The 13,300-nt window shown below is 41.0% G+C and overlaps 1 protein-coding gene across 1 annotated transcript in view; it reads left to right on the top strand.

Annotated features, from left to right (window-relative positions):
• TMEM232 (transmembrane protein 232) overlaps nt 1-13,300 on the top strand; it is a 194,093-nt gene that overhangs the window by 33,655 nt on the left and 147,138 nt on the right. The window contains exon 5 of the mRNA XM_048503411.1: nt 465-570. Within this exon, the coding sequence (XP_048359368.1) occupies nt 465-570 (106 nt within the window). The remainder of the gene's footprint in view (nt 1-464; nt 571-13,300) is intronic.

The following is a 13,300-nucleotide window of genomic DNA, read 5'->3' as shown; positions in this document are numbered from 1 at the left end:
ACACTATAATTATAGCTTAGCATTTCTCTTCTTGTTAAGTGCTAAATCAAGGGATTAAACACCTTGCAATTCCAGCAATTGTGATTTGCATCAGCTGTCTCTAAATATGCACAAATTCTGTTTCATGTTGAACATGAAAAGAGCCTGATGGATCAGATCTCTAGTTTGGCTTGTCTAGCACACTGTTTCACCCAACTGCTACCAGTTGTCCTGGAAGGGCAAACAAATAGGGCATAGAGTCGAGGCTGTCCTTTGCTGCTGCTTCTCAACACTGGGATTTAGAGGTTTGCTGTCTCAGTATGTGGAAGCTCCCTTCAATCACTATGTCTAGTAGCCATTGATGGACTTTTTCTTCATGAATCTGTCTAACCCCCTTTAAAAGATATCTATGAGAATGTAACTTTTTGAATGATTTGTAATATGTTTTTTCCCCTTTGGCTTCTTGTCTTTTGTTGCCTACACAGAGAAGATCAGGTCTTCGCACATTAGGCTGTGGAAAGCATGTGGATATTCCAGTAGCATGGATTGAGACACTTATGCTATCTCTGTGCAAAGGAGAGATCCAGGAAGGTATATTTCATTATATTTTGTTGTTAAGCAGTCCCCTCTTTTTCTGAGCAAGCACTGAAAAAGGCTAATATTTGTACAAAGATAATATTTGTGCCACAGTATGTATAAAAATATTATGTCAGGGTCAGCTGTGGTGTAACAGTTTGCATCAATGGACTAGACTTTTGGGTTGGTTCTTCTGGAAGCAAGCATGTAAAAATATTTGCTTAGACTATACAGGGAAAGGCTTTCTTTTTCCTGTCTAGGTTTATTTTGTGTAATTAGCTACATGTGAGATGCATGGAGAATCAATTCAATAACATTTTACATGAATATTTGTCATGGCCCTATTAAATGATCAAGATTGTTTTGCTAATGGCTACTGTCACACTGGTGTTTCTGGATGGTGACTGAGTCCTGCATCTGTAACATGTGGGTCAATTTCCTGGCAGAGGGTGGAGTTGCATGCCAAAGGAGCCTGCAGTCTGATGGACAGCGGCTCACAGCTGCTGAGCAGCTACCTATGCTAACTGAGGAGCCACATTGCCCACGCCCTAAACTCTTCTGCCTGAGACACAGAATGCAAAAGGAATGATAAATTCCATGCCACCATATAAAGCCCTGCAGAGATCCAGTTCTCACTGAGAAAACAAAGCTTGGTGCAGTTTTCAAGTATTGTTCCTACAGAGTACCAATTTCTGCTGTGGAGAATGTTATGACACGCTGTCAGTCAGTGAACTGCAGATGTTGTATCTGGCTGCTTTTCTGCCCTGAACAGATGGTCAAAATGGATAGTAATGTACCTGAGAATCAGGAAGTGATGCAATCTCACCTCCTGCTTCATGTGGTCAAGTGTTATTCATAAGTTCTACATAGAAATCTTTGACGTTGCAAACTGTGCCTTCAGTTTTTAGATTGTCCTTTAAGAACATACAGTCTGCTCAGAGCTCCTGTCTTCCTTTGGATCTTTTCCAACAATAGCTTATATCATCAGGTCTGAGTCACCTAACCTCTACCTGCTTCTCCCAGTTTGTCTCCCTGTGGCTTTGATCCATGAACTTCAGCTGGTTAAAAGTGACAGAATTTGGCCAGCAATCATTCCAAAAGCCTTCCCACTGTCAAAAAACTGTACTCTGCAACTGGCTCTCTGCCATATATTTTGGTACTGAACTTTTTCAGTTACAAAACTACATACACTCTGCATCCCTTGCAGGGTGGAGTGAGGGGGAACTGAGCCTGGGGCATGTGCATGCCCCGTGCCCCTGCTGCAACGCCGCCCACCCCTGCCCCGGAACACCTCCACCACACCCAGGCCACTCGCCCACACCAAGTGTGCGCCTGGGTCATTGCCCCCTAGTCCCGTTGGTGCTACGCCACCGATCCCTTGTGATGCTTTTCTTTTCAAACAGCCCTGCTTTATAAGCTTTCTGAAATTAGAAATTAATTGGATGTAATTTAAAACGACATTTAAACTTATGAGGTAATTTCATTTAAATAACTGCATGTTTTAAGTTTTCCAGTTATTCCAATGAATAAAATAGCATGACACCAAGTTAGTTTGATGATTTAAAAAACTTTAGCATAGATTTTTCTTAATGTTAAAAAAGAGCATAAAATATTTTATTTTAAAAAAAGCAGAGAGAAAATGCTTGCCTTGCACATTTAAATATATATATTTAGAAGAGACATTTGAATTACATTAATATTTAAATTCTGTCTACATACATGATAGAGTGTTTACATGAAAATAATAACAGTAATTATTAGATCTTCCTTGGTACTTTTGGTTTGGATGAATGTCAAGTAGTGCAATTATGGAATGGTCATTGCATCTTGTTACATGAAAATAACAGAACAGATGATGAATAAATGATCAGCAATTTTCAGTTGATACATAGGACAATAGCAAAAGAAATGATCTCCTGTTATATTGATATGCAGTAGGAGCCAATGTCATCTTCTGTTAAGTGCAAGGGATGCTTCCTCTTCTGTAAGGGGATGAGCTATTATAGTTGAGTCCCCCTCTTTCCTTGCAGACTTCTGCATTGGACCCCATTCTGTTCCTGACAGCTCCCCCCCCAGTCCCCACAAGGAGTAATTCAAGGATCACAGTGGGCTTCAGCTTGAAGGGGGAAGTGGCTTCTCTCATAGCCCTTTGGATCCAGTACATGAAAATGTTTGTTTGTTGTTAATTTATTCATGTATTTATTGCACAAGCAGAATGAAATGTTGGCAGACAATCTATGGTAACAATTTTATTGATTATTATTAGTTGTATGAAATGTAGTTAAATTGGTGCAGGTTGCTGTCCTTTTTGTTGTTGGCATTAAGGCCATTGCTTTTGGAATTTGTGATTATATTATTGTTTCTAAAAGAGAAAACCTGAAAAGTTAATAAATACTGTTGTGTAGCTTCATTATGTAGATGATATTCAGAACATTATTTAATGACTTCTTACTCTCCATTAACTGTTCATAGATTGCAAGTAGAAGAGGAAAATTAGAAGTCTATAACACAACTAAACCTTGTGAAGGATCTTTTCTCTCTCTCTGTATATATTCTCTCTCTCACACACAAATTCTTGTCACCATCACAACTGTAATTATAACTACCCGTATATACTTGAGTATAAGCTGACTTTTCCAGCATAATTTTTATGCTGAAAAAGCCCCCCTTGGCTTATACTCGAGTATATACGGTAATTCCAAGATGGTGGTTGGAGCTAGGGCTGCTGTGGGGATCCAGTAAGCATGTTGCTGCTTTTTTTCTAACTCACCAGAGAGCCATAAAAACAAGCTGTAAGGACACCTTGCATAGCATTACAACTAGGTTGTGTGTGTGTTAAAAGAAACCAAGGCATTTCTCTCCTAAGGGTTATTGGTGCATTGCATTCTAAATGAATACAATTCTTCATATAGTAGTTTACTGCCAAATACTGATGTTGCTGAAGACAAAGACTTTCTTTGGAGCAAAGTTTAGGCTGGCATGGCTATGAATCCCAGAATTATTCTACATTTGTAGGAAAACAGTGGTTCATTTGTGTTCCTAGAGTGCTGGAGTTCTGCTCATCCCTAATGCAAACTCTGTTAAGCAACTCTATCTCATCTTGCTCCCAAATATTCTGTTTTTAGCTGCTACTGAGTCAAATTCGAAGGGTTATACACAAGTCAATAAGTTTCCCAGTTTTTTGTGGTAAAATTAAGTGCCTCGGCTTATATTTGGCTCGAGTATGTACGGTAGGCCTTTAAAAAACCTGGAATAGAAGTGGTTGTTTGCTCTACTGTTTTACAGTATGCTCTTCATAAAGAGCCAGTGTGGCATATTGGTTAAGAACAGTGGACTCTTACCTGGAGAATCGGGTTTGACTCCACCCTCCTCCATGTGAGCTGTGAATTCTAAAATCAAAGTTCCAATGAACCCCAAGCAGCCACAAGCTTACATTATCAATCTATACATATCATTTAGTAGTATGTTCCAGACAACACACCAGAAAAAAAAAGGACTGTTGGGAAAAACTAGGGCTGCTGCGAAGTGTAATCCTTCATCGTGCTGGAGAGCCAGATTCTAAGAAGTATACTTCCCAGCAGCCCTTGCTGCTTGCTCCAGTAGGACCGAAAGAACACACAGTTAGAGCCACATGTGCCTCAGGCTGCAACAGCTGTTTGGAAACTGGTCTCTTTCCTCCTGACTTCATTTCCCTGGAAAAATTCCTTTTGCAGACAGAGAGCTCGGGTAGGGAGGCAAAAGTAGAGTTCTGGGATAATGGGGCAAAAAGAGAAAGAGAGAGCTGGTTAGCAGGGCACAAACAGAAGATTAAGACAAGGGATGGCAGGAGCAGAGAAAAAGGGGGAGAACATGAGAAAAATGGTGGGGTGCTCATAGAGAACTCTTCCCAGCTTCACAGGCACCATGCTGCCCCCACCTTTGCAAAGCTGAGTTCCAGTTTTGCAAACTGTGCGTGCGCGCACACACGTGTGTGCATGTGCGTTGATGGAGAGATCCAGTTTTGCAAACAACAGTTTATTAGGCTTTATTTCTAGTCTAACATAACACATGTAGCCAGTGGTGGAGCTGCAAAGGGGTGGGAGTGGGGGTGCACCGTGCATCAGACACATGCCTGGGGGGAGGAAAATCACCCCGTCCCCCTGCCCCCACCCCCACTTACCTTAGTTCAACCTGAAAAGTTCCCAAGGTCTACTGGGAAGTGTAGTTCCCACCAGGCCATTTTTCAACCTGAAGTGAACAGGCTGCTTTTCCAGCCTGAACTTTTTCAGGCCAAAGTAAGGTAAGTGTGGGGGGCGGGTGGGGGGCAGGGCCCATGGAGAGCCCCCCTGGAAAAACAGAGTGCACACTGGGTACAGTTTGGCCCAGGTATGCCTCTGCATGTAGCTTTATCAGCAGATTGCAAAATAAATGTAAGTAATTCCAGCATGTGCCAACATCATTTGGGTTTTGGGAAAAATATTTCTGTTCTCTCTTTCATGAATGGTTGAAACTTCAGGGAAGACTTAGCTCCTTTTTAGAGGAGAACAAGACTTACAATATCTTTGCAATGAAAAGCAGTGACAAACTATCACACCTGAGCCAGCTACATGATATTTCATGATGTATACACCAAAATTCAGTCACTCAATTCACATTCAGCAACCCTCTTGGCATCTTCTGTAGCTCAGGAAGACCCCAGCCCTCCTCAGCTCACCACTGGGCATCTGACTATAATTTATACATTCTGGAATCTAGGCTTCTGAAATCTGTAACATTGATTGCCCATTAATTGTTTATCAGCTGAAGGTTCTTTCTCTACTGTGTATAATGGCTGTAACAGATGGAACAATAAGTTAAAAGGATTTATTTGGAAATGTCCACTAGTCTCATGGGCATTTTGGTTATAGTTTCTTGTTCTCTGAATCCAGCTATGAGAGAGAATGTGTCCAAACATGTGTTTCAGTTTCCTACCTCTCCAGCTTGAAGTCTGTTTTTTTTTGTCCTTTAATATTGGCTACCACCCCCTAGCTATTTGTTCTACAAAACCACATGAACAATTTGTAACTCAAGGAAGAGTTTGTAGATTCCAAGCTGAGTTGCACCTCCCTGTGTTGCTATCCACACTGTTCACATGCCTCTCGCCATCCTTTCAGGTGGCATGGAGGACTGCTGAAAATATGGAGAAGTGGAAAGATCAATTCTGTGGGTGGAGCTTTTTCATCAGTTCTTTGAAACATCTCAATATACTTGCATCTTTTGAAAATAACTAATTCTAGGGACCAGTTAAAATTTGGATTAAACAGTGCTAAAGAGAATGGCAATATAGAACTTAATATGCATTTATATTTGTTCTGTTTCTCCATTGTTAAATTAAAAACCAAAGCTTAATAATCCATACACAGGACATGAAGCAAGACAATTCAGATATATAATATACAACCTAATTCTGGACTGAATATATTGACCATGTCACTGGAATATTTTACCTACCTTAGACAGCTGTCTGACCTTGCCATTCCATTGTGTTATCTGACCCCGAAATAGGACTGTGATATGAGCAGTGCCGTGGGGGGGGGGCAAAATGACACCCCCCACCCCCCCACACTTACCTTAGTTCATCCGGCTGCAAAGAGCAGCCAGCTGAAAAAGCAGCCTGGCTGGGCCTGTCAGGATGCTTCTGGCTTCTTCCAGGCCTGGGAGGGTGGGGGAGGGGGGAGGGGGCGATTTTCTGCCCCGTGTGATGCTAATGGTTTGCACCTGGGGCAGGGCGCCCCCTGCCCTGTGGTAGCTAGGTGACTGAACATGAGAACCCCTGTTGTGTGATCCTGTGGTTGCTAGGCCTTGCCTGGTGACCAAAGACACAGAACATCTCTGACATCCCATGTCAGCATGCTGACATCATTCCTGGGTGCATAGAGAGTGACATCAGTGCATTGCTAGTAATGTAATTACATTGCCAGTGACAGCCTCCAGTAGTTGTAAATTCCTCCACTGGTGGTCCTGCATGGTATTTTAGGCTGGATTATACATGGTTTTCCTTTCTCAATTTTATCCTCACAACAAAATAGTTGTAAGTTAGGCTAAATAAGCGTGATTGGTCCAAGGTCACCCACAAGCTTCATGGTAGTACAGGGGCATCCTGGAACCTAATCCAGCACTCTAACCAAGTCAGTACACTAGCTGTACCATGTCATTGATGCACAACAAATAAAAGTGGGGACCTACATTAGAAATCATTGAATCATTGAATCATAGAGTTGGAAGAGACCCAAAGGGCCATCAAGTCCAACCCCCTGCAATGCAGGAATACACAATCAAAGCACTCCTGACAGATGGCCATTGAGCCTCTCTTTAAAAACCTCCAAAAAAGGAGACTTCACTACACTCCAAAGTAGTGCATTCCACTGTTGATCAGCCCTTACTTCAGGAAGTTTTCCCTGGTGTTTAGGTGGAATCTCTTTTCCTTCACCTTGAACCCATTACTCCTGGTCCTAGTCTCTGGAGCAGCAAAAAACAAGCTTGCTCCTCACCCACATGACATCCCTTCAAATATCCAAACATGGCTATCATGTCATCTCTTAATCTTCTCTTCGCCAAACATACCCAACTCCCTAAATCTTTCCTTGTAGGACATGGATTCAAGACCTTTTACCATTTTGGTTGCCTTCTTCTGAACCCATTCCAGCTTGTCAATATCCTTCTTCAATTGCAGTGCCCAGAACTGTACACAATATTCCTTGTGAGGTCTAACCAATGCAGAATAGAGAGGTACAATTACAACCCTCGATCTAGACACTATACTCCTATTGATACAGGCCAAAATCTCATTGGCTTTCTTAGCAGCCGCATCACACTGCTGACTCATGTTCAGTTTGTGGTGTATTAAGACTCCCAGATCCCTTTCACATGTAGTGTTGTCAAGCCAGGTGTCACCCATCCTGTATCTGCGCATTTCATTTTTTCTGCCTAAGTGTAGTATCTTACATTTATCTCTGTTGAAATTCATTGTTTGTTTTGACCCAGCTCTCTAATCTGTCGAGGTCATTTTGAATTCTGACTCTGACCTCTGGGGTATTAGGTACCCAGGGGCGTAATGCCCATTGGGCAAGGTGGGCAGCTGCCCAGGGCACCACGTGGGGGGCATCAAAATGCAGGGTTCATTTTGGGGTATTTTTAGTGGTTTTCCATTTTTGGCCTGCAGGGGGTGCATTTTTTAGGCTAGCAGCACCAAAATTTCAGCGTATCATCAGGAGACTGTCCTTGTGCTACTTCCCAAGTTTGGTGAGGTTTGGTTCAGGGAGTCCCCCATCTCCTTAGCAAAGAATGGGGGATGGGGCACCCCCTTTGATGGTCCATAACTTTGGACCCCCTAAGATCCAAACTGGGTACCAATTCAACTTGGGGTCCCATCAGGACAGTTTCCAGATGATATCCTGAAATTTTGGTGCCAATACATCCAAAAATGTGCCCCCTGCAGGAACATCCCAGAAATTTGCCCAAGAATCTTTGTTCTGCATTGAGTTTTCTGTATTTCTGTCAATGGGGGGTTGCAGGCTGGGGGGGCACATTCTGAAGGCACAGTCTCAAAACTTTCAGGGTCTTATCAGGAGACTTCCCTGATGATACCCCCCAGGTTTGGTGCAGTTTGGTTCAGGGGGGCCAAAGTTATGGACCTTCAAACTGTAGCCCCCATCTCCTATTAGCTCCCATTGGAAACAATGGGGGATGCGGCACCCTCTTTGGGAGTCCATAACTTTGGACTCCTTGAAACAAACCTCACCAAACCTGGGGGGTAGCATAAGGACAGTCTCCTGATGATACGCTGAAATTTCGGTGCTGATATGTCTAAAAATGCAAGAATTCTCTTGCAGTGAAAAGCAATTCCAAATGTCCTGGTGCAAAAAAAAAAAAAAAAAAAATTGGTTGTGGTGGAGTGGCTGCCCATGGGGGCGGAGGGATCCAACTCAGGTTTTGTCCAGGGCTACAGTTTGCCTCTTAACACCCCTGCCCCTCCTAATTTGGTGTCATCTGCAAATGAGATTAGCATGTTCTCTATTCCATCATTCAAGTCATTGATAAAAATATTGAATAGCATTGGACCCAGGACAGAACTCTGTGGCTCCCCATTAGTCACTTTCCTCCAGGATGGCCATTAATGAGCACCCTTTGAGTTTGGTCAGTCAACCAATTACAAATTCATCTAATAATAGCATTGTCTAGCCCACATTGCACCAGCTTAGTTGCAAGAATATTATGGGGCACCTTGTCAAAAGCTTTACTGAAACCAAGGTATGCTACATCCACAGCACTTTCTTCAAATATCTAAACAGGAGCTAGTCACTCAATCAAAAAAGCTAGTCACCAAACTAGTCACTCTATCAAAAAAAGATATAAGATTAGTCTGGCATGACGTGTTTTTCAGAAACCCATTATTCCCTTCTAATTGCTGGCAGACCATCTGTCTAATGATCTGCTCCAGAATCTTCCCTGGTATTGATGTCAGGTTGACTGGACGGTAATTATTAGGGTCCTCCTTTCCCCCTTTTTTGAAGATGGCGATAACATTAGCCCTCTTCCAGTAGGACTTCTCCTGTTCTCTAGGAGTTCTCAAATGTCACAAGACAATCTTGTGTCTTTACTAGTCAATACTAAATGAGCACAGTCTGCAGTACTGTTCACAGCACAACTTTCCCCATTGTGTGTTGGCATAAGAAATTAAATGGGATTTTTTTTGGGAGTTTTGTGGAAGCTGCAGGCAACACACAAAGGCCAGCAGATGACAGTGAGGAGGTGGGCCAAGAGATTGTGACCAACCATGTCAAATGCTGCAGTGAAATCTAATAATACCTGCAGCACTGGCCCACCTTAGTATCCAGAGCTTATCTGTGATGATGACCAGCACAATCTTCATCCCATGGCCAGGACAGAAACCAGACTGGAAGGGATCCAGAACCACAATGCAGTTCCTCCGGTGGTGCTATCTCTGTAGAAGCCAGTTCATCAACCATCCCTTTAAAATTCCTTTCTGGAAATGGTAAGTTGGAAATGGGTCAGTAGTTGGCCAAATCCACAGGATCTAATTGTGGCTTCTTCAAGAGCGGGTGCACCACTGCCTCTTTTAACCTCCCTGGGAAGACTTCCTGTGATAGGGAGAGGTTGACAATTTCCAGCAGGGGACTTTGTAGCACCTCACGACTGACCTTCACCAGCCTTCACTGCCATCTCATAGGCTTTCATAAACTCCCATAAGATGTTCTTGAAGCTTCATCCTAATTTTTCCACCAACCTGGGTCTAGCTGTCTTAGCTCCCTTTTCACCAGCCTAAGCTCCTCAGTATACCAAGAGGCCAGGCTGGTGCAGAAGAAAGGGTTTTTTTGGGGAGTTATTGCCTCAATGGCTTCTGAGAGCTAGGTATTCCAGTCCTCTACTGCCAAGTGAAACGCCAGTAGGTTCCAGATGCCACAGAGTATTCTGAGGATGGAGCACCTTGTCAAAAGATGGAGTTACCTTACTTCAGTTCTGAACCTGAACAATGTCACCTTTCTGTCTTACACTGGATATTTTTTCTGCTTCACTAACGCAAATTGATTTATGCATTCACAGTTTCTTAACTGTCTTAACTACTTAGTTAAAGTAATGTTTTCAAACTTTTCTAATCCATAATTAGTAATAATATTGGTTTGTCAGTTTCAAGGGATCCTGTGTCACAGAGAAACACGTCTTACCATGACATGCCTCCAAAGATGCCAGCCATAGATGTGGACAAAATGTTAGGAACAAAAACCACCAGACCACAACCACAGCTACGCAGCCCAGAAAACCCACAGCAGTCAGATCCATTTCAAGTTTTTGTGTAACAGTCATATTTTCATGTAACCGGGCCTATGGTATATTTTTTTCTTTTAAACTCTTTCCAAATAGGGTAGCAAATATCAAAAGGATGACACTTCTTCTCTATGAAGGAGAATTTTAAGTTTAATTGATCTGACCCAAGGCCATTATTATCGCTTATTATTGTTTACTACACCCTACATTGGCCATTTCTTCATTTAATACGGCATCTTTTAACATTTTTGCAGTTGTAGCTAAGTAAATAGTTCATAATAGACCTGAAACCTTTTTAACTTTTCCTGAAAAAGATTTTTTTTTCAGGATACAATACGTTCTTTTTTCCTGTTTAGCAAATGCAGTTTAAAAACGTATCACAAATCAACGTTAATTTCCATTACACTGAGAATTCACAATTTCTGACTGGTCTCACACTATCCAGAAATTCCTATAAATTATTTCCAAACCTTATTTAAATTGTTTCCAAAAGCTTATGCAGATTTTCTAAAGAATTTATTTATTCTTTTTCTTTGACTTGATTCTTTTCTTATCTTTTCTATACTATGTGATTAATTATAAATAGTGTGGGTTGTCTGATACTGCTATAAATTGAATATCTGTCCAATTCAAATGATTGAGTTTCTTTCTCAATGTCTTTTTGTCTATCCTGAATTAGAAAGACAAGATTCCCTGCCATTATCTTAAAGTTTCTATTTTCAGGTTCCTACTTCACTGTTATTGGAGCCTGGCAGAAATATCTTTGTGCTTCAGTTTTGCAAATATCAATCTTTAAGAAAATCAAAACTTGCAACAAAATTAACAATTTCTTTAGTATCAATTATATGATTTTTTGAATGAAAAATATGTTCTTTAGTGTTACTACCCTGATATCTCTTAACCTTCTGAAAATAGATTCATTCATTCAAGTTTAAAATTATTTTGAAATTTATTTTAACCAATTGCTTGCAGATCCTGGATGATTTACTTGAAGATTCATGGACACACTAAATTCCCTGACTTGCATTATTGTTGCTAGGCAGCCCAATCCAAAGCGGGAGGCGGTAGAGTGGTAGCTGGGGCTGCAGTTGCCATGCTGCTTCCAAAGAGGCAATCAGCAGCACAGGCATAGGGAGAGAAGGTGAAACACCTTTCTCCCATGAAAAAGCACATATCCACACAAGTTGCCAGTGCTTAAGGGGGACATTTCTGGGCTGAAAGTCCTTTGGGAACTGATTAAAGTCAGTTCTGTCTTTGGGTATCCCCCCCCCCCACCTTCATATGAGCATGGCCTCCTGTGATGCAGGAGCAATAGTATGGAGGAAATCTAGGTTCCTACACCTTGGCACCCAACCATCAAGGTGAGTGCATCACGGCAGATGTCTGTGCCACTTCGTGCAGTGCTGGTGGCACCGGTGTCAGTGCAACCCTCCTGCCACTTCCAGTGTGTATTCAGCACCCCCACTCCTGGATTGCAGCCTTAGGAGAAAAAATATTAACCTGAATGAATTCTGAATAAAATATTTTCTGCTTCACTCTTTTCCCCTGAAGGATCTAAGAGGAACTGTAACTTCATCTCCCACATGCTGGACCATCTTTGTTTTAGAATGCTCTGCTTGGATCATAATGCCTACCTAACAGAACTAGGTAGGCACTAGGACCCAAGAGGAGCATTCTAAAACAAAAATGATCCAGCATGTGGGAGATGAAGTTACAATTCTACTTACAACTTTCGGTGGAAAAGAGTATAGAAGCATCAGTTGATCCTAAAGGGATTTCTTCACTGTTCCATAATTTCTGTGATCTTTCCATAGGGTCTATATACTTTTCTAAGATGGAAAACATAGCACTGTTTCTAAAACTATTTGCAATCCTCTGTCATAGCCATTACTTCTCTAGTTTTTATATGTTGATGTTCTTCTTGAATAAGGATAAGTTCTCTTATTTACAATATCATTTAATAGATATTCCTCTTTAATTGTGTTGTTGAATGAACATAATAGGTTGGCTCCTGTTAACTTTTCTGCTGGTGCAGTGGGGTGCTTTTTTATGTTTAGAAAGGCTGTGAGGGTGCCTCATGGTCATTTGGACAAAAAGTAATGCAAGATAAAACTGCAGCTGGGAGGGGACTTGTGCAATATCATCCTTCCTTGCTCTTGCAGTAGCAGAAAAGCTGGTGGGATCTAATCCAGTGTCAAATTTAACTTTCCTTAATCAGGTGACGTTTTAATTGGGCTATTAAATCCATATACATTAACAGAGATTACCTTTAAGAACTTTTACATTCTTTAACTATTAATAAAATTCAGAATACCTAATGAAGGGATTATCACCCCATAAGAAAAGAAAACTATGTAAATATATTAATAAGTCTTATCTGAGTTGATTATACAGACATTTTTGAGGCTGAGGCTTTGGATGAAGTTCCTTAACAGAACCTATAATTTCTTTGGCTTCCATAGCTGTTTTAACTTTTATTCTTTTTGTGTGTGTGATAGATTAGTAGTTTAAATTGGATACCTCACTCATATGGCTTGTTCTTTCTTTAACTAAGCTCTTTATTCCTTCATAATATCTCTAGATATAAATCTGAAATATATTAATTTTGAGATTTATCAATTATTAAATATTCTCTTTCCCCTATCTCCTTAACCACTACATCTCACATCTTCAAATTTTTAAATGGCATAATCAATTTTTTTGACATAGCAGATAGATGTAGCACATATCGCAAATAGCATATAGTGGTTGTTATATCAGTTTCTATACTTTCTCCAATGTCATACAACTTCAAACAGCTGATCTTTGTGTTAATACTTTGGTTTAAGATTACATTTTTAACTGTAAATTCTAGTTCTTCTGCTCTTGTATTTGAGAGACAGGCAAGTAATATCTACTGCATGCTTTCTATTAATTTTCATACTTTTTTGTACATTGTTCT

The sequence above is a fragment of the Sphaerodactylus townsendi genome, linkage group LG07, assembly GCF_021028975.2.
Source record: "Sphaerodactylus townsendi isolate TG3544 linkage group LG07, MPM_Stown_v2.3, whole genome shotgun sequence".
In the NCBI taxonomy this organism is placed as follows: Eukaryota; Metazoa; Chordata; class Lepidosauria; order Squamata; family Sphaerodactylidae; genus Sphaerodactylus; species Sphaerodactylus townsendi.
This window is presented reverse-complemented; position numbering and strand designations above follow the sequence as displayed.